General features: G+C 44.3%; 1 protein-coding gene across 6 annotated transcripts in view; it reads right to left on the bottom strand.

The window, feature by feature from the left end:
* Positions 1 to 23,071, bottom strand: part of CRCP (CGRP receptor component) — a 34,962-nt gene extending 11,891 nt beyond the window's left edge. Inside the window, exons 1-6 of one of the 6 annotated variants that reach the window (XM_081298391.1) lie at positions 22,953 to 23,052; positions 14,719 to 14,755; positions 14,545 to 14,605; positions 14,250 to 14,311; positions 12,459 to 12,557; positions 5,840 to 5,934 (exon numbers count right to left, since the gene is read on the bottom strand). In XM_081298391.1, the coding sequence (XP_081154517.1) occupies positions 5,840 to 5,862 (23 nt within the window). In that variant the 5' untranslated portion in view covers positions 5,863 to 5,934; positions 12,459 to 12,557; positions 14,250 to 14,311; ... (1 more) ...; positions 14,719 to 14,755; positions 22,953 to 23,052. The other 5 variants (XM_081298390.1, XM_081298393.1, XM_081298389.1 and 2 more) reach the window with 5 other exon arrangements.
* Positions 23,072 to 26,984: the final 3,913 nt, after the last annotated feature.

The following is a 26,984-nucleotide window of genomic DNA, read 5'->3' as shown; positions in this document are numbered from 1 at the left end:
TGCTAAATTGCTGAGGCTGGCTCCAAATTTGTCATCTTCCTGCCTCAGCCTCCCACTCTGCTGGGATTATAGGCATGTGCCACTGTGCCGGGGATTGACGGTATCTATTTTAAGATGTCTGAGGGCTCCTCACCGTTTTTAAAGGCCACTTTGACCTCTTGATTGTAGGACAAAGGCATCTGTCAAAAGACAGGGCTGCCACTTTTTCTATCTATCTTTTACAAGGCATAAACAAGCTGGTGTGCCGCTGCCTATAATCCCCTGAGCTCAAGAAGCTGAGGCAGGAGGATCACAAATTCAAAACTAGCCTCAGCAACTTAGCGAGACCATCTCAAAATAAAAAATAAAAAGGGCTGGCTGGGGCTGGGGTTGTAGCTCAGTGGTAGAGTGCTCGTGTAGCACATGCAAGGCCCTGGGTTTGATCCTCTGCACCACATAAAAATAAATAAATAAAATAAAGGCACTGGGTCCAACTACACCTAAAAAAATAAATATTAAAAAAAAAAGATAAATAAAAAGGGCTGAGGATTGGCTGGGGTTGTGGTTCAGAGGTAGAGCACTTATCTATCATGTGCGAGGCACTGGTTTCAATTCTCAGCACCACATATAAATTAGCAAATAAAATAAAGGCTGGGGATGTGGCTCAGTGGTTAAGCAACCCTGAGTTCAATCCCCAGTACCTAAATAAATAAATGGCAAACAGCATCACCCCAGGTATCCTGCATATAGCCCTCCTCTCCCTACATGTCTTGGTATGAACCCTGATGGCCACCTGAAATCTGGTCTCAGGCCGGTCTCTAAGCCATAACGCTCTATTCTCCCTAAAAGCGCATATCCCATTTACCCAAACTTCCCACACTGGAAGAAGTCACCCACCTACCTTCTGAGTCCATGTCTTACTCAGCTCAGGGTACTCCCCTGCTGAGGAAACATTTCCTCACCTGCATCTGGTTGACTTCTTTATAATAAAGCTACTGCCACTTCTTTTTTTTAAAGAGAGAGAGAAAGAAATATTTTTTTATTATTTATTTTTTAGTTTTCGGGGACACAACATCTTTGTTTGTATGTGGTGTTGAGGATCAAACCCGGGCCGCACGCATGCCAGGCGAGTGTGCTACCGCTTGAGCCACATGCCCAGCCCTGCCACTTCTTCCAAACAAAATAAGCTCAAATTCTGACCCTGCAATATCTCTTCACTGTGTCCCCACTACCACTGAACTCTTTTTTTTTTTAACACAATACCTTTATTTTTTATTTTTAATATTTATGTGGTGCCAGGGATTGAACCCAGTGCTTCACACATGGTAGGCAATTGAGCCACATCCCCAGTCCCTGCACTGACTCTTCACTATATAAAGTACTCATCTTTGCATTCCCAGTAACTAAGACAAAGTTGGCATGAGACAAATAAAACCTGAAGGATAAAGAAAGCTATGGAATGCGACTTCCAGAATTCATGGAAGAAGACTAGTCTAGAACTTTGCGAAGACATGGGACAGGGATCCATGCTCTGAAAGCAGATAGGGTAATCAGACTCTATATACTAGGGAAACTTAACCATCTACCCATTTACTCTTGAGTTTTTCTGGTCCTAGAGGTATATGTCCCAAATGTTGTATCAAGACCTAGAGTAGTCTGAGCACAGGACTCCTTTTAGGGGTTCTAATGTTCTTTACAGACTAAGTAAGCTGGGCTGTAAAGGAAAGTCCTCTCTGACCGTTGCAGACATCACTATCTCAGAATGAGAGCTGGACTATAAACCAGGCGACAGACCCTTGAGGACAAAATGCCTCAAGCAAAAAGTAAAAAGGTTAAAGAAACAAATGTTCTGGGAGGGGAAGTAACACACTGTAGAAAAAAATTATGTGAAACATTATCAAAGGGATTTTGAGTTAAGTTCCAACCCTATCATTTTGCTGAATAACACTATGAAGTCATATGAAACATGGTTCCTCTGCTACCCTCAAGGACTCTAGCAGTGGAGAGATTTAAGAAAATTAATGGAGCCCCAGCTACACTAATAGAACCAGGTCTGTTATGGGTACATTTTGGATCTCCTTTCCCTGAGCCAATGGTGAAAAAACAAAACTTATTTGGGATACTCAGATATAAAAATTAAAGGGGACTTCAGCAATTCCCATTATAAATGGAATTCCTCTCTTAAACTGCACTGACTAGCACAAGATGGTATAAGTCTTGATGGTACTGGGCAAGCAGCCCCTGGGTCACTAGGCACTGGGGCCAGGAGCCAGGACCTAGCCATGAAGAAAAAAGTCTGCTGGCTCCCTCTCCTGTGTTGTGCAACCCTGACTGCAGCTTCTGCTCTAGTAGTCAGAGGACCAATTTGTTATTTATTATTGTTGTTGTTATTATTATTTGCAATGCTAGGAATTGAACCCAGGGCATGTTAGGCAAGTACTCTACCACTGAAACCATCCTGAGTCCTATAGGACCAATTTAATAAAAGGCAGAGATTAAAAAGCCACAAAGGACTTTATAAATCCTCAGTTTGGGGTTCAAATGGAAAACAGAGCTAAAATTAATCCTCGAAACTTATGCAGATTGCAGTCAAGGACCACTTTTCAGGGTTATTTCTATCTGTAGCTTTCTTGAACCGTAGCCACATCCATATTTAGTGAAAAAGATGGAAGATTAGGAAGCTAAACACAGCCAGACAATTAGCTGAGGAAAAAAAAAACCCTTAAAAATCAACCATTAAGACTTCTATTGTGTAAAAAAAAAAAAAAAAAAAAAAAAGACTTCTATTGTAAAGTGAGTGCTGTGGTGCATGCCAGCAATCCCAGCTATTCAGGAGACTGAGACAGGAGGATCTTGAGTTCAAGGTCAGTCTGGGCAATTTAAGCAAGACCCTATGGAAAGGGAAAGGAGGGGTAGGGGTGGAGGTGGGGGTGGGGCAACGGAAAAAAAATGGCTGGAGATGTGGGTCAATGGTGAAGTGCTTACCTAGCATATATATGCAAGGCCCTGGGTTCAATCCCCAGTACTGACAAAAAAAATTTGTAGACAAGATGACATAAGCCCACTAAGGCCTGTCTCTCCACTGATTACAGTGAAAATCTCTGGACAGAATATAAAAGCAATAGCCTGAGGACTCTGTAAAGCAAGCCAAAGCAGGTGGATTGAGGGAAACAACAGATAAAGAACAACTGGGGAGAGTATGGAAATGAATTTCTTACCCACGCTCCTCTTAGGTCCTTGGACCTAGGGTGGCTCACAGGTAGTTAAGAAAACTTCAAGAGAAATCTGGTGTGAAAATCCAGATGAATTTCCTAACTCAAGGGCAACTCCCCAGCAGAGAAACAGCAGCAGGAAGAGACCTTCAGGTGCAAAGTGCCCCATTTCCCTTTCTTTGCTCTCTCCCTGCTGCACCCCAAGGGCAGCCCCAGTGACAACCACACCAGCACAGAAAACACACTGCCACTGAGCAAATCAAACCATCATGCAAAATAAGACCCAAAGCAGCCCAGACTTCAGAAACTGAGCAGATGCGGCAATCCTTGCTCTTGGAAGGTAGATTGGCCTGAGGTCTGAGCCTAAGTGGGCTGACTGCTCACTCCAATAGGAAGAATAACATCGACCAGAGGCTTAACAGAAGTCAGAGACTCAACTACTTAAATATCATATTTTAAATGCTCAGGACACTACTTAAAATTATCCCAACCAGGAAGATGTGACTCATTCTCGCACATGTGAAGCACTGGGTTCGATCCTCAGTGCCACATAAAAATAAAGATATCGTTCCATGTATAACTAAAAATATTTTTTAAAAAAATGAGTTGGGTGCCTATAATCCTAGCCACTTGGGAGGCTGAAGCAGGAGGATCATGACTTACCAAGACGCTCAGCAACTTAACAAGACCCTGCCTCAAATAAATAAATAAATAAATAGGACTGAGGGCACAGCTCAGTGGTAAAGAACTGCTGGGCTCAATCCCTAGTACCAACAAATAAATAAATATGGGGTTATCTTTTTTTGGTACTGGGGATTGAACCCAGGGGTACTTAACAACTGAGCCCCAGCCCCAGCCCCTTTTTTGTATTTTATGTAGGGTCTCGCTAAGTTCCTTAGGAATTCAATAACTTGCTGAGGCTGGCAAGTATACAAGTATACATCACTGGATGTTGAATAAACAAGATATGGTTTATATATAACATGGAATATCATTCAGCCTTGAAGAAAAAAAAAGTGTCCACACAAGCAACACAACACCCCTTGAAAACACTAAGCTGAACAAGCCAGGCACAAGGACAAACACTGCACTCACACACTCCCTGGAGGGACTCAGGGATCCTCAGGTGCAGAGACAGATGCAAAGTGACAGCTGCCAGGGGCTAGGAGGGCAGGGGTCCTGTTTAAACAGGTAGAACTCTGGCTTTGAAAGATGGAAACTGTTTTGTGGATAGATGGTAGTGAAAACTGTACAGTGTGAATACATTTACTACCCCTAACACCCACCTAAAAACAGTTAAAATGGTGAAAAAATAAGGGAGATTAAACAATACTCATATTTTTTTTAAAAAAAAATACAAATACTATATGATTCTACTTATATGAAGGGGTCAAATTCACAAAAATAGAAAGAAGAATGAAGGTTGCCAGGGAGAGGGAAGGAGCAAATGGGGAGCTGTTTAAGATACACAGAATTTCAGTTTCAGAAGATGAGAAAGTTCTAGATATTGGCTATATAATATTTATCAATATTATACTTAAAGTGGTTAGTATTATGTATATTTTAGCATAATGAAAAATAAAATATATATAACACACACACACACATGCAAGATGTTTGTCTTCAGAGTTCTTTTCAAGGAGAGAGGTCAGGTGAGGAGCGTTCTTAGTTTACTGGTTGTGTAGCAACTGTGTGCCAGAAATAACACTACACTGTCCCTCCAAAAGAAAATCATCCATTACCCTGAATGATACAACAAAAGCTACTGGAATTCATCAGCACTAGTATTAAAATCAATGATATTTTGGACCCCACCATAAGCTTCAGTGAGTTACTATCTTCACGGTTTCCAGGGACTGGATGATAAAACTGATTGCTTCTGTGCTGTCTGCAGAAAACAATGCTTTTCTGCCTTCTTATTGTTGTCCTAGCAGGATCCCTGTCCAATCACCCACCCACCCCCACATGGAACCCTGGACTGCCCATGGCCCTCCCCCAACTTCACTCTCCCCCAGCAGGAGGCAGTCAGTCTGAACCAGGCCCAAATACCCTAAAAGAATTTAGAGACGATGTCCTTAAAGGCCCCACCCATATGCTAGTCAGCCATGAATGGGTAAGCAGAGGAGCAGGAAGACCCCTGAAGACCACAGGGAGCCTTACCTGACAGACAATCCCTTGAAGATAGGAGATACCTGTGTTAAGCCCTCCCAGTCTTAACTGATAAAAACCTAGTGCTGGGGTGGTGTAGAAAACTTAAGTAGTTTTTTTCTCATGTAAACTCGATTTATAGTGATGTTAATTTTTATAAGCTGAAAGACCAAAAGTAACTGGACACAGCAAGAGCAGAGAGAACATTATAGGCACTTTTGCCTCATATCAACCCAAGTATCAAATGACCTTACTGTGAACCTTTTAATCCAATCTGGCCTGATCACTGGGGAGGAGGTAGAGGGTTAGGCCATGTGAACTGGGACCCCAAGAAGGACTTTGAGACAAACATGAGGTTCTGTCCCTGCTCCCGAAGCACTTGTACACCTCTTAGCTGTCTTATCCCAGGGTGTTGTAGCCACACAGTAGTAAGGGCAGCCCTGGGAAGCCTTCACTTTCACCACGTGTCCCTCTTGTCCACTTGGCTGGTCTTCACTTACTTGGTCAACTTGTGGCTTTTCATTGCTGCAAGAAATTCTCTGACAATTTCAGGACTCTGGTGTCTGCACGGTGTTTTTGATATGTATTTTAGCGTCTACAACAAAAAACAAAAAAGAAACCTACTGAGAAAAAGGGAGCAATGGCTAAAAATTAGTATTCTGAAATTTTGTTTTAAGAATCCTCTATAAATAAATGTCTTCAGAAAAACCAATCTTCATATGATAGGAAGGGGGAGTGTGAAGTTGAACAGGAGAAATCAACAAAATTTTAGAAGAAAATTCATTCCATTTAAAAAGAGAAACAAAAACTCAATCTGACAATTATGTTACCATATTTCAGACCAAAAAAAAAAAAAAATGTTTTTAAAAGAGGGAACCTGAAGAATAAAATCACCATAAGACTCTATGGATTGTACAGAAAAAACAAACTCAAACTCAGTTCCTTGAAAACGTCCAACACATTTCTGACACGGGGTACATATGGTTTTTCCTGCTACCAAGTACGCAAGGCTACATCAGCAGTGGACATCACTGGGTGTCCCCCAATCCAACATTCTGATGCTGCCTACTGGAGGGAGCCTCGGGCCTCAGACTGAGGGCTCAACCCTGCAGGCCAGCTCTCCAAACCCCAGACTGCTCGGCTGTTGCTTTCCAGGGTAACGGGCCTGAGTCTGTTAGAAGGGAGAGAGAGGGTCCTCTCAGAGAGGAGAGGGACAGAAGGCCTCTGCCTTCCAGTGTTGCCGGGGGTCAGAGCAGTTTCCAGGGAGCTCTGCCCAGGCCCATCTCTTTACTTTTGACTGATAGCATACTAGCTGCCTGGACTGACCACCTACCTGTCTCCAGGAGAGGATGGTGTGGTGCCGAGTTGGGGACTTTAAGAAAACTGACTCCCCCTGCTTTTGCCTCAGTTTCCTGCCCCCTTTAAAAGGCCCTCAGCAAGCTTTCTTTGAGAGGGTCTTGATGTTTTAGTTGCCAAGGTGATTGGGGGCTGAGATAAGGGAAGGTCCACGCCACGTTGATAGAATGTGACAAGACCCTGAAACAGCTTTTCTGCTGGGAATGTGACCTTGGCTGAAAGGTCACATTCCCAGCATAGAGAGCCTCCAGGTGCTTATCAGGTAAGGCTCCCTGTGGTTTTCAGCAGCCCTTGCCTTTTCCCTGCTCACCCCTTCATAAGCCCAGGGTTGTTTTACCTGTGCCTCTAACAGTCTGGCTAGAAATTCAGGTTGCCACAACCCTCCTTGGGTTCCATTAATTTGCTGTATTAGCTTACAGAACCCAGGAAACACTTAATGTTTAGTTTATTATAAAGGATAAAAGAAAAGAGATTAAAAATTACACAGAGGAAGGCACAAGAGGAGGGGCAGGGAGCTCTCTATGGCATTCCCCTCCAGGAAGCTGCAGTTGGCTTTTGGAACCTCCAAATCTTATCCTTCTGGGTTTTTATGGACGCTTCACTACATAGGCATACCTGATGAACACACAGGCCACTGGGGATCAACTACCCTTCAGCTCTTCTCTCTTCCCCAGAGCCAGTGTAGGCTGAAGGTCTCAGCCCCCAATCCTGCCTTGGGGTTCCTGGTGATCAGCCCCATTCTTAAGCCACCTAGAGGACACACATATCAGTCAACTCATTAGCATACAAAAATAATCTTCAGAGAGTCCGAGGATTTTGAGTTGTTTAGAAACAGAGATGAAGACCAAATATGTATTTCCCACTATCACAGGATATATGCAATTGAATAAATAACAGACAACTTTTCTTATAGAAAAAAGGAAGGGGGAAAATCACCATTAGGCAATTGTACCTCAGTTGATAATCACTGCAGGAAAGACCCCTTGATGAATACTAAGTTAACTGTCAAAAGTTAAGGGTCAGGTGGACATCTGCCCACCTCAGAGCAATTCTCCAAACACCTGCTAATGCTGTGCTGGTTCTAACACATCCCGATTCTTTGATGCTCCCCTTCAAGAGGGGATGCTTAATCCCCTTTCCCCTGAAGGAAGGAGACAGGGACTCTTTCCTAAGAGAATAAGGAAGTGGAGAGAAAATCACTTTACCATGCAGAAACCAGGCCAACACCATCTTCACCAAGTGATCAGTGTCAACATCATCAGTAAAATCACATTGTGCCAGGCACCCCAAAGTCTCACAAGGAGAAGGGCACGTCATCTCTGCAGGGTTCTTCCCTCAAGAGCCATAAGCTCAGTTTAGTCAGGAAACAACATCAGTCCAATCAAGGAACATTCTACAGAATACCTGACCATTATTATTCAGAACGTCAGGGTCATGGAAAGTAAAAAAAGAACTAATATTGGAGAATATTAGTAAGACATATTAACTAAATACTGTTGAGCGAGAACTCTTGAGACTGAAGATCTCTGAAAAAGCAGGGCTTACTGAGCTGTTGCAGATGCCAGGCAAAAAAAGGCACTGTTTTCTGGGACACATCTCCACAACTACCAGCAGCAAAGCAGACAAAAGTAGAAAACACGTCCACTAGATCTACAGCCAAGAGTATTTTTAGGACAGAAATTTAGGGAAGGAAAGCCTAAGATGTTTACAGTGAACCTAGACTGGCTGCAGAATAAGAAAGGCAGAGCATCAAATCAGGAAGCTCTGGAACAGGAGAGCAGCCCAAGGAGAGTCAATGCTGCTGGACTGGTTGGGGCTAGGAGCCCAGGAATTGCACACTTGATGGGATTTGAGTACATGTTTCAACACTTGTTCAGCAATGTGAACTGGAATCCCCACAGCTGTTAACTGACGAATTTCCTTGTCTCTGCCCTTCTCCATTCTCCATCCTTATAATTAAATTGTGGTCATCTTACCGATACAAAATGGTATTCTGAATTAGACCCTGGAACATAAAAAGGATAATAGTGGAAAAACTCGGGAGATAAAAATAAAATCCTTAGTTTAATAGTATATACCAATGTTAACTGCTTAGTTTTGATAATAGTACCCTAGTTATGTTAAGATGTTAAATGTTAGAGAAAACTAGGGGGAAAAGTCTTTGGGAACTTCCAATATTATCTTTGTAACTCTACTGCAAAATAATTTTAAAATAAAAAGTTGTTTTTTTTTTTAAAGAGGGAACCCCACTTTGACATAATTTGAGAGGAATTTCAAACCTAAAAATAAATAGTAGCCTTAAGTGTCAAAGAATCTCTCAAAAATTGTAAAAATCACATCAGTCTTAGATTCTTGCCTAACATAATACCTATGTTAAACCAAAACTCTAGAGAGACCCAGGAAGCTCTAAAATAAAAGGGATTACTGAGCTATTATAAATGCTAGACCAAAAAAAGACCAGGTCTTGGGATAAGTTCCCACAACTACCAGCAGCAGAACTAGTTAGCAGTTAAGAAATATCCAGCAGATCAGAGCATTTACTACTATTTTTTTGTTGTAGGGCTGGGGACTGACCCAGGGTCATCTTTGTGCTAAGCAAGAGCTCCACCACTGACCAATGTATACTTGCCACAAGAATATTTTTTTACGACAAAAATAGGGAAGCATAGCTGTTTGCATTGATATTACACTGGCTGCAAATGAGAGAGGTGAGGAAGAGCTGGGAAAACCTGCTGCTTCTGGATGGAGGGCACTGCAAACAGCATGTGGTGGGCCAGGGGTGGGGAAGGCATCAGAGCTCAGGTTTCAGCAGCCTTTCAGGAGTGTGCTGGCCCTAAATTACCACTGATGAGCCTCTACCTTTACTCCACTCCATCCTCCAACCCTTGCAACTAAACTCAGGACATTTTGAACTTTTTCTCTGATCACCAATAAAACCCGAGAACTTCATATTCAGACAAGTTGTTGTTCAAATTAAAAACACTAGAAATAAGCCAGGCATGGTGGTGCCTGCCGTAATCCCAAGGGATCTGGAGGCTGAGGCAGCAGGAACACAAGTTCAAAGCCAGCCTCAGCAAGACCTGTCCCTAAATAAAATATAAAAAAAGGGCTGGGGATGTGTCTCAAGCTCAGTAGTTAAGCACTGGGTTCAATCCCCAGTACAAAAAACCAAAACAAAACAAAACAAAAACACTAGAAATATATATTATCAAGTATCACAAGCCTCGAGACATTTACTACCATAACTTTCTTACATAAGAACTTAAGGGAGAGTGGCAGCAAGTTTCAACTAATCTAAGTATACAGAGCAGGAACACTGAATGGTTTGAAATGTGGTCAAAAAACTAACAAACACCACCTTCTAAGAAATAGAGGACTATGTGATGAAAGAGAACATGAACAAACATGGGAGGGATGGAGTTTTGCACAAACCGCAGGAGGAGGGTGAGGAGGGTGAGGAGGGGAGTGCCAAGTCCTCTATTTTCCCTGAAAATCATTAGGACAATTTGAATAAAACTCAGTAATGTCTTTGGAAAGATGAAATAAAGACAATTAAAACCAAATTCTCTACAGGGGCAAAAATCAGAATTGTAAGGAAATAGAAAGAAAAGAAAATCAGAATTGAAAGGAAATAGAATGAAAAGACAAGAAAGATTCTTTATGGACAAAGCACAGGTTGGAAAGAACAAGGCAAACCTGCAGCCAGCCAGCATGTGATGAGCGGCTTCTGCTTTCTTCTTTATGCCCTCAGCACTAAGCTTTCTGCAATAAAACATATCACTTCTTGTGCATATAAAGAAGCTGGCATTGCCCAAAGAAAAGCTCTGGCCTGGGGTTGGGACTATAGCTCAGTAGTAAAGTGCTTGCCTCGCATGTGTGAGCTCTAGTTTCGATCCTCAGTACCACATAAAAATAAAGATATTGTGTGCTCACCTACAAATAAATAAAGAAAGAAAGAAAAGAAAAGAAAAAAGAAAAGTTCTGGCCTTTGTCCTGGGCTTCCAGAAGGTAATCTTGAGGTCGTTGGAATGCTATACCTAATGGGAGTACCCTTGCTTGGGCCCATGGTTCACAGTGGACAGTTTTGTGTGTGTGTGTGTGTGTGTGTGTGTGTGTGTTTTGTTGGGGAATGAATCCAGGGGAGTTCTACTACTGAGCTACAATGTTTTATTTTGAGATAGGGTCTCACTAAATTGCTGAGGCTGACCTCAACCTGTGATCCTCTTGCCTCAGCCTCCCAAGTTGCTAGAATTACAGGCGTGTACCACCAGATTAGGTTTGCACCGTGGACACTCTTAACTATGTGACTTAGGACAGAGGTTGGTCTAGTCTCTCAGCTTTAGGGTGGAAGTTGGTTGCTTGCAACAACTTTGGACTTCAAGGTTTGCGAGAGCTTCCCTGATTGGCAATATTCTGTGCACATTGCCGCATAATGATTTCTGGAGAGTCATATGTCCTGATACCAACGGAGAAGACAATGGAAATTTTGTGTCTGGTATATATCCTGGACTTTGCTCCCATTTTCTTCTTTTCTTGGCTATTTTTTTTTCCTCCAGTACTGCAAATTGAACCAGTGGTGTTTTACCACTGAGCTACATCCCCAACCCTTTTAAATTTACCATTTTGAGATACGATCTCCATAAGATGTCCTGGCTAGCCTCAAACTTGCAATCCCTCTGCTTCAGCCTCCCAAGTAGCTACAATTTCAGGCATGGTGCCTGGCTAAATAAGAGATTTTTTTTTTTTTTTTTTTTTTTTTGAGAGAGAGAGAGAGAGAGAGAGAGAGAGAGAGAGAGAATTTTTAATATTTATTTTTTAGTTTTCAGCAGACACAACATCTTTGTTTTCTATGTGGTGCTGAGGATCGAACCCGGGCCGCATGCATGCCAGGCGGGCACGCTACCGCTTGAGCCACATCCCCAGCCCCAAATAAGAGATTTTTTAAATGCAGTGTTGGGAATCAAACCCAGGGCCTCATACGTGCTAGGTATGTGCTCTACCATCTGCCACGCGACCAGCGCTGGCTTCATGAAAGAAGGTTTGATTCATAAGTAATTGCTAGGGAGTTTTAAATTAAAGGGACAAGACTCTCATTACCTTTAATACCAGCTCCTAGACGGCTTCTCCTAGCTCCCGTCTCCAGCCACCTAATGCGGTGGCGAGGTTTAGAGAAGAGACTAGCGAAAGACAGAGAACACGCCAGGGAGTGGGCTTTTATTGGGGAACGAAAAATTCAAGGGAAATTCCCATCCAGTGAAGGTTAAGGGGGGCAGCATCCCAAGGTCAGGGGCGACGATTGGGTCTTCAGGGCAGTGGCCAGGCACGCCTCTGCACAGACAAGCCCTCGAACATGGGAAAGGGTGGGGAAGGCTCTAACACAGCTGTGTCTAAGCACCTCTCACCCAGCCAGGGAGGTAACTCAAATCATGTGCGAGGATGGCCTCCCACACTACCACAGAACTGCATCCCCAGCCCTTTGGTCACTTTTCATCTGCATCCTTTCCCTGAAACACGGAGTAACTATAAATGATGGCTTTCATTGAGCCTAGTCCCAGGGAACCATTGAATTTGAGGAAAGTTCAGGGGGAAAACCCCAAAAGTACAACGTGTTTACAAGTGAAGGCAGTCTTCCACTCCACTCCCTCTCTAAACAACAGAACCTGGGTTACTGCCAACCCACTCCAATCAGGGAAGAGGCCAGCCATCAGCAGAGTACACCGCCTCCCAGCAGTGGCTTAGGCGGGCTTTAGCAGCCGGGCTCACCTCGTAGGTGATGGTGTTCAGGTTCTGCTGCCCAGAGCTGTGCTTGTTCTTCCCGCTTTCTTTGCGCTGCTCTTTCAGATCAGTTAGTAACTGGAACACCTAGGAAGAGACACACAAAAGATTCCTGTAAATCTGAGAAATGTACCTACTACAAGGGGAAATAAGAAAGTCTAATACCTCCTTACTTCCTATAAACCAGCCTCTCAACTCTTGGTTTAGAGCAAATGCATCCCAGAAGCAGGTGAGTTTTTTTTAAAAAAACATTTTTTTTAGTTGTAGATGGACACAATATCTTTGTTTTTATTTATTTTTTTATGTGATGCTGAGGATTGAACCCCAGTGCCTCATGCATTCGAAGCAAGTGCTCAATCACTGAGCTACAACCCCAGCCCGCAGGTAACATTTTTAAGTGTTCTTTTATCTACACCAAATACATTCATTAGTTTAATTAAAATATTTCAAATGTTTCCTATCAATATATACTACATTACTGATTTTGATCTCAAAGCCATATTCACTATTCCAAAGTGAATGTTCCTAAAATAAATATTTTTTTAAAAGGAGTCTGCCTAATACATATATTTAGTATAATTTCTTTCTATAAGAAAAAAAATTGTTGGGGAGGTAGCTCAATGGTAGGGCACTTGTCTAGCATGTGCAAGGCCCTGGGTTCAATCCCTGGTCCCAAAACAAGAGAAAGAAAAAAAGAAAAAATTCTGAGGCAAGTGATAGTTCTTTTTAAAAAAACGGATGGGCTGAGAGTGTAGTTAGTTGAGTGACAGGGAGCTTGCCTAGCTTATGAGGCCCTGGGTGTAGTCGCAGCACTCCTAAATAAATAAAAATCTAAAAATGCTATAGATGTTAAATAGTAAACTTTCCCCACAAAGAAAAAATATCTGCCTTAGTATTGGAATGGGGGTGGGTGGTCTGTCTTTCCTGTTTGAGAGTCCACCAGAAAGGTGAGGGCAATAGAGGCTCAGAGACCATAACTTGGTGCAATGCAAACCCTCCCTACCAACTAGTCCTTTCAGAAAGACTGGCACAAGACTCAAATGAATGTTGTGTTCCCCCCAAATACCACACCAAGTCCAAGCTGGACATGGAAATTCCTGAGAGCCAATGGCTTGGCCTCACCCCACTGCATTCCTATCACAAGCAGCAGCCATGCAGGGTTAACCTTTAAGACCAGCATGCCCAACTGCATTTATTCCGCATACATATCAAGCATAAGCCAGAGACCCAGGTTTCCTCCACATCTCCACAAGTCTGGCCTTTGACGGGATGTGCAGAAAACTGACGTGGTTCATTCTACACCTGGCACTAACCCATCAAATGGTTTTGCTAGTACCAAACAAGATCCAGGCAAAGCAGGAGGCAGGTAAAAATACTGTTATATTTCCCTTTCCTGACTTTCACCAACAGCTCCACCCTCAAGCCCCCAAAATTAAAAACCTGTTAATCTTATTAAATTATTCATAATGGTGAGTTGACTGAACTCTTACTTTCAAAATGAGGACGTTAATACCTTTGTGACTATTAAAGATCAAAGTAACATAAGCATGTTATAAATCAAGGATGATAATTAAGAAAAGGCATAAACCAGGCACAGTGGCGCACACCTGTAGTCCCAGTGGTTCAAGAGGCTAAGACAGGAGGATCCGAGTTCAAAGCCAGCCTCAGTGGGGATGGGGTTGTGGCTCAGAGATAAAGCACTTGCCTAGCATGCGTGAGACACTAGGTTCGATCCTCAGCACCACATAAAAATAAAATAAAGGTGTTATGTCCACTTACAACTAAAAAAAGTCAGCCTCAGCAATGGCAAGGTGCTAAGCAACTCCGTGAAACTCTTGTCTCTAAATAAAATACAAAAACTAGGGCTGGGGTATGGCTCAGTGGTCAAGTATCTCTGAGCTTAATCCCCAGTACATTTAAAAAAAGAAAGGTATAAATGTTTTACTAGGAAACTTGTGTGGGCACTCAGAAATGTCTCTAAAACAAATGCTTCTGTTCCTCGAGGGCATCCCAAAAGATGACCTATAATCTCTGGGACTTAGGGAAAGGGATCTATTATAAACCAAAGTCTTACCAGACTCCCCAAAGTACCAAGCTTAGAGTACTTCAAGGTCCACTAGATAGTGCCAATTGTCCTGTTTGAGAGTGGAAAATCCAAATGAATTCAATGATTTCTAATCAACAATCCTTACATCGAAGGGCAAGCAATCAGGAAGGACAGAGAATGACCCACTGTAGAGCTATTTACCTCATAGTTACTGAGCAGTGCAGAGCTTGCATCCTTCCTGCAAAAGAAAAGAAGCCATCATCAGTCCAGGCTCACAGCCTTCCTGAGCGTTCTTCTTGTAAAATAATTCTGTTGCCAAGAGCTAGTCATCTAGTTCAGGAACCTAAAACTGAGAAACGTCCTAAGTCCTACATGTCTTATCAGGCTGAGGACAATTTCAGAGCAGACTGTCCTTTTTATAGCCACAGCAGGCAGGTGACTAAAACATGACACTTATTCCAAATCCATGTAGGCCGGAGTTCAGCACTTGGGAAGTGAAGACGGTCGAGAAGTGAACTACATGGAAGAAGTGAACTACAGGAAGAACAGGAGGGCAAGACCATAGAGGACGGAGGGTTCAAGGAACAGTGACAGTGTGGGTGCCAGAGATGCCTGGAGAAACCAAGTGCCGCTCCCTTCTGAACCCAGGGACCCTTCCCATTGGCCAACAGAAATGATCTGCCTGATACAGTGTCCTACCTAACATCCACCAGGAATTCCAGCAATGGCCAGGAATCCTGTGAGACATCCACAAAACGTTAATGTGTTCATCCTCTGTCAACTCAAGAGTCTCTACATCGGGCAGTGGTTAACAGCCTGTTGCACCTGAGAACCAAACAGTGCAAACTATCATCTTTCATATATGACTGAACACAGCAATGTGACATGTCAAATTATAACTGATCTACCCTACAATATCACATGAGAAAGTATTTACTTTCAGAACCCTAGAGCCAGTGTAGTATGCCAATCCAGAACACAATTTTGAAGTCAGACATATTTGGGTACATAACCCAGCCCTACCATGTATAAGGTGTGTAAGTTTTAGTGCATCAATTTCTAAGTATATCCCTCTAAAACAAGAAATGGGGATAATTCCAAATCTGGAAGGGCAGCCTGGATTCTAAACCCAACTTCACCATGCACTAGCTAAGTGAATCTGGGAGTTATTTTATAGTTATGTTTAAGTTTCCTATCTATAAAATACAAGTGTACACAGGATTAAACTGAAACAGGAAGAGTATCTGAAAACAGTAAGCTCCATAAACGCTATTATTATCATTACTATGACTTTAGCCACCACCACCACCTCTTCCTACCTCATAAAACTGCTACGAGAAACTTTAAAAGTTTAGTACAGTTCTTGGTACTTACTAAGATCTCTATAAATAAAGGCTATTAATATTTTTTTAGTTGTCAATGTACCTTTATTTATTTATATGCGGTGCTGAGAATTGAACCCAGTGCCACATGCTAGGCAAGTGCTCTACCACTGAGCTATAACCCTAGCCCCTTTTATTATTAAAAGATAATCACCCTTATTCTCACTAAAATTCCTGTGACACAGGAGCTATTAGTATGATCCCTACTTTATAAATAATGAAGCTGAGACTCAGAGATTAACTAATCAGCTCCAGGTCACACAGTAAGAAGTCTAACTAAAAGTGGAAGATAACTACAGAATAGTGAAAAATGAGACTGGATTAGATGAATGGAAACCAGTAATCAGAATCCAGAAATTCACACTGGGTAGTCTGGATTTGACATAATGGGCAACAGGGACTACTATATATTCTTAAAATAGGAATGGAGCTAGACGATAAAAATGACAATGACAAAACTTTAAAAGTGAGGCAAACAGATGGGTGATTTCCCCAGTCAACAAATACAGCAAAGCTGGCAGGTGCTTACCATGGGGACTTACCATGACCCAAGGTCATCAGCACACAAAACTTAGTCAAATACTAGCAGTAATTCAACAAATGGCTACCATTTCACAAATGTACTGCTTTGCCCAATAATCACAAGGTCACAAGCAATATTATTTTTAAAAAGAACCCAATCCAGGAAGGACAACAGTATTATGTGATATGGTTCATTTAAAATTGAACATGAGGGGCTGGGGATGTGGCTCAAGCGGTAGCGCGCTCGCCTGGCATGCATGCGGCCCGGGTTCGATCCTCAGCACCACATACCAACAAAGATGTTGCGTCTGCCAAGAACTAAAAAATAAATAAATATTTAAAAAAAAAATAAAATTGAACATGATAAACCAAACAGTGTCTACTTAATCAGGAATCCACCACAAGGCTCCCTCCAGTCTTTGTCAGAAACTGAGTTACAACTCCCCATATTCTCAAAGGAGCATTTTGTACCTGTGATGTCAAGGTACTAAGACATTCCTTCTAGGAACAGTAGAATGGGGGAAAAGTACAAATATCAATTTTCTTCAGGGCCAATGGATCCATCCCAGGTGCTGTTATTACAACTTCTTTTCAAAAACAGACCCTGTCCCTCTATCATGGAGAATATTCCATTCCCTGACAGATTCATCCTAAGCCTTTCCAAGTTACTGCCCCATTATTCAGTCAATAGTTAGTGCAAGAATCCAAAGAATATAAGCTGCCTTTTCTAGGATATAGGAAGAGAAGGGAAATTCTCTTTCATATACATTTAATTTTTTGCAGTGCAGAGACTGAACCCAGGGCCTCATGCATACTAAGCAACTGTTCTACCAATGAGCTACCCCCCAGCCCCTTAACATACATTTTAATGAATCTATGTTTAAACTAGGAGAACAACAGATGTTTAAACAAGAACTGCATCTTGTACACTCTTACTGGCAGAAGCTAATGCATTCATTTATCTTCTTTCATATAAATAATTTTTTACCCATTTATATGAGTATATGCCAAGATATGCTAGGCCTTCCTTTATTCAGTAAAATGTGGGTGAGGGCTGGTTGGTACTTCAATGGTAGAACACTGCTTAACATCAACAAAGTCTGGTACATTCTCCATTATTCCCCTACCCCTGTCCCAAAAAAGGCCAATGAGTACAATTTCTGTCTTTTATGGAGGTCTAAATAAGCTATATACACTAGGAAACTCTTTTAAAGTAAGTTTTTAACCTCAAGGAGTTAAGTGACAGGTTGTTGGGAACAAGATGAGATCAGACAGACATTAACTTAATCAAGTTATACAATTTAACAGCACCAATAATAAGGAGGTGATGCACTGAGACACATTCCTTAAAGCAACTCTGCCAAAAAAAAAAAAAAAAAAGATGTTTAACTTGAATCTAATCATGAGAATTTAATCAGCTCCAAACTGAGGAACATTCTTCAAAACAGCAGCCTAGATTCTTCAAATATCAACATCATTGTCACAAGGCCAATGTCGCAGACAAAGCCTAAGAAAACTTTGTAAGGAAGATGAAAGAATCATGCCAACTAAATGCAATGCACAATTCTTAACTGGATCCTGAAGCAGAGGAAAAAACCTCAGCTAAAATGACATTATTGGCTAAGAGAAGAAATGTGAATATGCACTGTTTTAATAATAGTAATTACATCAGTGCTTCAGTTTCCTGGGTGTGGCAATGGTGCTGCGTTACATGAGATAATGCCCCTTTTCAATAAGAGGTGGGATAACATGAGGGCTACAACTCTCAGGTGATACAGTAAACTATGTGGGCGCGGGGGGTGGGGGGGTGGGGGGGTGGGGGGGATATGTGGGTATGAATGCACTGAATGGAAAGACAGCTTGTGCGTATACAAACGAAATACAGCAAACATCACATCAAGTGGGCTGGTGTTGTGGCTCAGTGGTAGAGTATTTGCCTAGCACGCATAAGGCACTGGGTTCAATCCCCAGCAGCACATAAAAAATGAACAAATAAAAGTATTGTGTCCACCTACAATCAAAAAAAAATTTTTAATGTTTATAAGTAACTCTAGGTAAAGGGTATAAAGGTATTTGAGTGCCACTTTTGCAACTATTCCTTAGGTCTGAAATGTTTCAACCTAAAAAGTTGAGGAAAATGGACATGTAAAATAAAGAATTCATAAGGTTAAAAAAAGTCACTGCTATAATTTATAATTGACGATATAAAATACACTTCTATTCAATGCCTTTGAGAGCTCCAAAAAATCCGTCCTCTGGCATGTTGTCAACTACACACTTAAAAAATGTTGATCCCTGCAGAGCAGGCACTTCTCTTTGAAGCCAAAACCTCTCTGAAGCACATTCACATGTGCTCAGACCTAGAGAAACTGCCCACCCACGCAGAAGTATGAAATTCTTCTGTAAAACTTAGTACTGATTTATAGGTGCTTAAATATTCCAAATGAATTTTAAAGACTGAATTTATACTCCTAGCTACAGTTTCCTTACATAATGACTTACTGGGCTGAAACTGATTATTTGAAATTTGACCTGTAAAATCTATTTAACTTGCTGAGTCAATTTAATGAATGTGAACAACTACTGTGGAAAACCAAATTCTAAATAAACAGCACAAAATGATCTATTGACAGATTTTCCTTAAAAGCACACAAACAAAAGCCCACACAAACAGTGTCTACTAATTGCCACACAGTTAACTTACGAATGCAATGACGAACAGAATTGCTCAATTTCCATGTTCGACCTATGCTATCATTTCATGTTTTCAAAAGTTAAGCTTTGGTATAAGAAAGCTACACAGGCTTCAAAATCAGATGTCAGCTGTAGCAGCATCTCTGAAATCAACCAGCAAGCCTCCTCTTTCCAGGCCTGTTACTGAATCACTACCTACATACTAACTTTCGACCCTCAGTATTTTTAGCTATAAAGTGGAAGAAATCCTGAAAAAATCCTCAAAAAATGACACAAATGACAACAGTATCCATTTTCTTTACTCTGCGCACTAAGTTCAAGAGGAAACAAAGAGCTTTCCAGGTACACAGATGATTCCAAAGAACCAGACAAAATTAGCTTAACAGTAAATGCCTCATAAAGAACAGTTCTTAATCTTGCTATGACTATTCTTTGTTCTTTTACCTGAGGACATCACTTCCAAACAATGATCAAGAAGCTGTTTGCTCATACTGGGCATGGTGGCACATGCCTATAATCTCAGTAACTCAGGAGGCTGAGGCAGAAGGATCATGAGTTCAAAGCTAGTCTCAGCAACTTAACCAGGCCCTCAGCAACTCAGCAAGGCCTTGTCTCTAAACAAAATATTTTTTAAAAAGGGGTTAGGGATGTGGCTCAGTGGTTAAGTATCCCTAGGTTCAATCCCAGGTACAAAAAAAAAAAAAAAAAAAAAAAAAGTTGTTTGCTCATAGAGCTGTTAAATTTGCTGTGACTACTTTATGTTCTTTTACCTGAGACATTATTTCCTAACAATGACCAAGAAGTTTGATTTTTTTGGCAGAGCTGGAGATTAAACCCAGGGCCTCATGCCAGGCAAGTCATGTACCACTGAGCTACTGAGCTATACCCCCAGCCCTGCCTGGTCAAGAAATTTTTAAATTATCATTTAGTCAAATAAATATACATGTTTAGGCCTGGTGCAGTGGTGCATGACTGTAATCCCAGCAGCTCAGGAAGCGAAGGCAGGAGGATCGCAGGTTCAGAGCCAGCCTCAGCAATTTAGCGAGGCACTAAACAACTCAATGAGACCCTGTCTTTAATAAAATATAAAATAGGGCTGGGGTTGTGTGTGGCTCAGTGGTCAAGTGCCCCTGAGTTCAATCCCTGGTACCCAAAATAAAAAATTTAAAAATAAATAAACATACACGTTTAAGAAACTTCTGAAATATGTGTGTTATTTACTCAGTGGGTATTTACATCATAACTGAAGAAAAAAGAAAGACCTCAGGAAAGTTTTTCCCCTGTGCCTCCTCACTTCAGGTCCCTGGAGTGGCCTCAGAGTCTCAGGATTCTACTGAAGATGCTGTAGACCAAACTGCCAGAGGTCACACCTCATGCTGGAGGCCACACAGAACTAGAAGTGAGGCCTCTTGATCCCTCCACTACCAAACCACTTTATCTACCCCAGCATACTTCACTTTCTATAAGTTGATAGCTGAAAATTTCTTGAATGGTTTCAATAAGCCAATAACTTCTTGGGAGAAGCTGTCAGGTTGCTATAGGAGTAAAAACCACTGACTTCATCTGTTTCACTTAGGAAAATCAGAAAATCTATATGCCCACCAGTCAGGATGCTAGCCAGTTAATTTATATTTATTAAACTAACACTGTTATATTTCTATATTCAACACACATTTTCTGAATGCCTACTCTGTGGTGGATGCAGTGCTAAGCACTAGGTGAACAGATACCAGTCCCAGCCCTTATGGACTAGGGAAGTAAACAACCATCTATTATTACCACTTACAATTATTTAAGGGAAAAGTGAACCGAGCAGCTATGAGATAAAAAAGAAGACTTATTTTGGACTGAAGAAATAGGGTGGGTAACCCTGAAAAGGGACATTCAACCAGAATAAGGGAAAAGGCAGGAGAAAAAGTATACAGTCAGAAAGAAGAGCAACACGAAGATCTGAGGCAGGAAAGAGCTTGGAAGGGCACAGGAACTACCTATTAAGCAGGAAGTGTGTGTGTGTGTGTGTGTGTGTGTGTGTGTGTGGTGGAGGAAGGGAGGGTGGCAAGAGATAAGGCTGGGTTAAGACAGCAAGGGATGTACATTCCTCTAAGTGCAATGGAAGGCCACTGAAGGGTTTTACACAGGAGGTGACCTGGTCCAGCTAAAGTTTAAGATCACTTTGGTTGTTGTGTGGAGAATAAAATGGAAAGGGTGGCAAGGGTGAAAGCCAAAAAGGCCAGTGCTAACCCAGACCACCAAAGATGGACTCCAAGGCTGGGTGGAGAAGGTGGAAAGGAATTGCATTTAAAATGTATTCTAAATTCAAATTGCACTCTAAAGTTTAAATAACAAATTGGCTGTTAGGAGTGAGGAAAGAGGAAGATTTATTTATTTATTTATTTATCAAATCTAAGCAATCCGGCAGATGATAAAAGCCAGAAATACACTTTGGGGAACCATTAGCATATGGATGAGTAAAATGACAGAGCAAATGTGAAGAGAGGGGTTCCAGGACTAAGCCCTAAGATATCTCAACATTTAGACACAGAGCAAGGGAAGAGACAGGAAAAGATGCTGAAAAGTAGTCCGATGCACAAGGAAGTCCAGGAGTGCACGTCATAGAGTTTCTAGTTTGTCTATCAACTGCTGAGTGATCAAGACAGTTGATTCCAGAAAAAAGAATCTTTGGATTTGACAAGATGAAGTGCTCAGACCGTCTTCACAGAAGCCATTTTAGTAGAGAGAACCAAAGTCCAACAGAATGGTGGACAGAATAAGGGGATAAACTATACTTTAAGAAATTTCGTTGTAGGCGGGTGCAGTGGCACACACCTGTAATCCCAGTGACTCAGGACACTGAGGCAGGAGGATCGCAAGTTTGAAGCCCACCCGGCAACTTAGCAACACCCTATCTCAAACACTAAAAAAAAAAAAAAAAAAAGGGCTGGGGATGTAGCTCAGTGATAAAGCACCCCTGAGTTAATCTCCAATACACAAGCAGAAAGCAGATGGGAAGCAGAAACAGAGCTACAGGTAGATATGAATGTGGGGACAAGAGATTTTTTTAAGTTGGACAAATTAGAGCAAATTTGTATGCTGCCAGAAAATGTTCTAGAAGAGGGAGAAATAAATAATGACAACTTCAGACTAGTGTATTATACAGTGTCAGCCCTCCTGATCTGCAGGTTCTGCATCCTCGGATTTAACCAAGTGCAGACCAAAAATATTAGCAAAAAGTGTCCATACTGACATTGTGCACACTTTTGTCATTATTCCCTATGCAATACAACTACTCCCATAGCATTTACTAGCACTTACTGTGTAAGTAACCCAGAGATGATTTAAAGATTATGGGAGGACGTGCAATTATAATTCCCCAGCAAATTCTGCGACATTTATATACCATGTTGAGTGTCCCCGGATCTGAGGAATCTGCAGAAGGAAGACCACGGGTGTCTTTCAAGTCACAGGTTAGACCTCATCAGTGGGTTAAAAACTTTTTGGTGGGTCGATACTTTCAGTAAGAGAATAGATGACGTCAAAATATTGCAGCAGGACAAGTGTTGGTTCGGGAAACTTTCTCTTTGAGCTGCACGAACACAGTGTCAAAAGAAAAAAGCAGGGGCTGCAGGCGAGGCTCGGGTCCCCCCATCGGGCCCTGGGACTGACGCCCGCGCCGGGGACGGTCTGAGACGCGCAGTTCACCTGCGCACGCAGCAGGAGGCCCGCGCACCTGGAACGCGCCGCGGGCCCGCGTACCCGAAGGCCGCCGCCGAGGAGCCCCGGGCTTGCTGCCCCGCCCCGCCGCGCTGCCCACTCCGCCAGGGTCCCAGGGCGGCTTACACTTCCATGTTGTTCGGCCTCACGACGGCGGCCACTCGCCGCGCTGCTGCCTCTGCGCTGAGGGGCCTCGGGCTCCGCGCGCCGCAATGCAGGCCGGGAGGGACGCGGTGCACGGCGGGAGCGCGAGGTGCACGCCGGGAGCGCGAGGTGCACGCCGGGAGGGCCGCGCTGCGCCGAGCCGGAGCCTCGCGCTGCACGTCGGGGGCGCGCGCCGCACGCTGTTCCCACTACTGCGTGTCAGAGCCGTCGGGAGCGCGCGCTCCAGCGATTCGGTTGGACTCTACCTTTCGCCCCGCCAGAGTGCTGCCCGGTCCGTGGCCGGGCCTTGTATGCGCGGTCCAGGTTTCATTAGAGCTATGACAAGCTGGCCCCGTGCGAGCCACAGCAGCCGCGGGACCCTTCCCAGGAAAGAGGCTGGGCTCCTGGCGCTGTGCGGCGTGGGGAAGCCGGGAGCCCGGGGCGGGAGAGTGGGCAGTGCACTGCGCTTTTCTGCTTGTTAGTCGGATTAAATGTTAAAGAAATCTCCTGCAGTCGAGGAAGCAGCGCGATCCAGGGGTAGCTCAGTTACACACGCTGAAACATGGGAGGGCCCAGATCTGTAGCGAATTCCGCTGCAGTTGGTATTCTTCATACTTGAATGTGCCGCATGTGCACAGGGAGGGAAAGAAAATACTATGGCGGGCTGTAATCGCCATATTGCACGTGGAAAATACAATGCCTTAAATAAAACTATGTAAAATTGGCAAGCCGAGCGCGGTGGCACACGCCTGGAGTCCCAGAAGCTCAGGAGGCTGAGGCAGGAGGATCGCGACTCGGCGAGACCCTGCAGCGGGTGTGGCGCAGTGGTTAAGCTCTGGTTCAAACCTCCCCACCAAAAAAAGGCATAGAAAACAAATGCCTAGGGATAGGGAGAGTCGGGTGGAGGCTAGTGTCCTCATCTCACTACTTTTTGTGTGTTTGGAATATTCATTCCCCTTGGGGAGTGAGGCGGCGCCAGCGGTCTCCAGTCTCCGAAGGATGAGTCCAGGCTGGGGGGGGGGGGGGGGGCTTTTCATACTTTCCTGTCCCGACCTTTGCCAGTACTTAGTACCCGTTCCTCTGAGGGGACCGTTTCCAGAGCTGGGGTGGAGCCCAGGGCCTCGCCCCTGGCAGCCTACTGTCTGCCTTCTTGTGATCCTCTGGCCTCAGCCCGGGGCTTACCCCCAGGGTGACCCTTACAGGGTGCTGAGCACGCCACAGGTTGCTTACAGGTGCTGATACTGTCGCAGGAAGATCATGACACGCTATGAGTAGATCCACAATTATGCATATTTTGTGATTGGAGAAATCGTGGCAGGCTTGGAAAGACTGATTTACCCAAGGTCACTCAGCCGGAATTTGTCCCAGAGAAATTGAACCCCAGGTGCTTTGAACAACATAAGTAGTGTCTGATGATAGGATAAACAAAATGTGCCAGATTCATACAGTGGAATACTATTCATCAGTAAAAAAGGATGAAGTACTGTCAAATGCTACTGCACAGATGACCCTCAAGACATGACCCTAAGGGAAGGAAGCTAGCATGACAGGGCCACATCTGGAATGATTCCATATGTGAAACGTCCAGGAATAGGCAAGTCTACAGACACAGAAAGTAGATGAGTGGCCGGTAAAGGCTAGGAGGAGGCCGGAGCCAGAGAAGTGGATTGACAGTGGAAACAGTATCTTTGTGGGGAGATAAGAATGCCCTGAAATGGGGCTGGGGTTGTGGCTCAGTGGTAGAGCACTGCCTAGCATACATGAAGTACTGGGTTCCATCCTCAGATCCACATAAAAATAAAGGTATTGTGTCCACCTACAACTAAAAATATGTATATATTTTAAAATTCCCTAAAACTTTTGGGGGATGATTACACAACCCTATGGAAATACTAAAAAAAAAATGAGTTGTACACCTTAAGTGGGTGAACTGTATGGTGTATGAATTATGTATATCAGTAAAACAAAAATTGCACTGGTAGTTTTGTCTGGGAAATTGATAAGGATTTTTAACATTTAATTTTGTATACTCTGTATTTAAAATTTTCAATAAACATGTTATTTGAAGCTTCAAAAACGTTTTAAAATTAATTTACTTTGAATGACTTTTAAAGTCAACCATTGAATAAAATCGCCCCCAGCCCAGCGGGGTGGGTTTGCATGGGACCCCGAGCCTCCAGGCCTCCAGAGCAGTGCTGAGGAGGCTCCCTGCATTCTGCTCACCTGTGGTGACAGCTGTCAGATGCAGATGTCACAAGCATGAGTGACACCCTCTGCCCTGGCCCGCTGACGGCCTGGTTGAGGAACCAGCTCTGGACACAGATAACCCCGCACACCAGGTTTGACCCGATGGGCAGGGAAGGCGTGACTAATGGGGCAGGAGGCGTCCTCACGCCAGGCGTGTTGGAGGTGGGGGGGGGGAGCTCCTGTGGAAGAGAGCAGGTGCCTCAGGGCACCCGAGACAGCCAGGGGTGGCTCAGGGTGGGGATTAGAGAAGGGTCAAGTTCAAGTGGTGCCCGCCTGGGTACCTGCATACCTAGGCACCTGCATAGCTGGGTACTTGCCTGAGTGGGCACCTACTCAGCTGGGTACCTGCCCACGTGGGCTGCCTACCTAGGCACCTGTCTGCCTGAGCACCTGCCTGCCTAGGCACCTGCCCACCTGTGCCACCTGGGTACCTGCCTACTTAGGCACCTGCCAACCTGGGTCATGCATCTACCTGTCTGGGCACCTGCCCATCTGTGCCCTCCTGGGTACCTGCCTACTTAGGCACCTGCCCACTTGAGCACTACCTGCCTGGGTATCTGCCTACTTAGGCACCTGCCCACCTGTGCCTGCCTGGGTACCTGCCTACTAAGGCACCTGCCCACCTGGGCACTGCCTGCCTAGGCACCTGCCCATCTGGGTACGTGCCACTCAGGCATCTACCTGCCTGGGCACCTGCCCACCTGTGCCCGCCTGGGTACCTGCCTACTTAGGCACCTGCCTGGATTCCCAAACAGAAGCTGTGTTCTTCCTGGACCCTCCCAGCTTGCTCGCTGTCCCCGTGGACCCTCCCAGCTTGCTCACTATCCACGTGGACTCTTCCAGCTTGCTCAGTGTCCACAGGTGCAAAACGCTGCCTTTTCTGTGGGCCGCTGAGTGCCCCTCCCAGCCGCCTGCTGGGTAGACCCAGGTGTCTCTGGTTTTCCCGTGCACTCACACGGTATACACCCCAGCACATGGGGACCTGGGGACCCTCGGTGGCCACCAGGGCCTCTGTGGGATGTCTGCTAGCTCATTAGCAGGGCTGGCTATGGTTGTTCCCAGCCCCAAGGCACAGCCCCTGCCTGTCACCATTGCCCTGGACACCTGAGGCTTCCTGGGTTTATCCTCCTTCTCTGGCTGCTGGAGTCCCAGGGGCCTGGTGGGGGGCACGAGGTGACAGTCACAGTGTTCCACTCAGGACTCCCCCGTGGCCTTCGACCAAGCAGGACGTGGCTCTGCACTGGGGAGGTGCTTCCTTCCTGGAGCCCACTGGTCCTGCGGGGGCTGCTCCTCCCATCAGCCCTCCCAGGCAGGCTGCCTCCTGGGCCTGCTGCAGGTGCTTCCCAGCAAGAAGTTCCCCGGCAGTGCCTGCCGCTTGCCCTGCGAGGAGTGTGCCAGGAAGACCCATGTGGCTTATCTGCCCTGCGAGGAGTGCTCAGCAAGCCCCATGTGGCTTATCTGCCCTGCGAGGAGTGCTCAGCAAGCCCTGTGTGGCTTGGTCTGCCTGTGAGGAGTGTGCCAGGAAGCCCCGTGTGGCTAGGTCGGCCCTGCAAGGAGTGCCCAGCAAGCCCCCAGTGTGGCTGGTCTGCCCGCCGTGATATTGGTAGCAGGGTTGGCCTGGAGTCTGGCCCCAGGCGACCCCCTTCGTGGCCTTGGGCAAATCTGCAAGTCTTCTCATTTCCCTATAGAATGGTCACGGTAGCCGGTGCACCAGAGGGTGAGAGTGACAATAAAAAGCCGGGTTCTGGGTTCTGAGCTACTTCCCAC

This window comes from Spermophilus citellus, assembly GCF_964194105.1.
Source record: "Spermophilus citellus genome assembly, chromosome: 6".
In the NCBI taxonomy this organism is placed as follows: Eukaryota; Metazoa; Chordata; class Mammalia; order Rodentia; family Sciuridae; genus Spermophilus; species Spermophilus citellus.
Note: the sequence above shows the minus strand (reverse complement) of the source record. Positions and strands in the feature narration are given on the sequence as shown.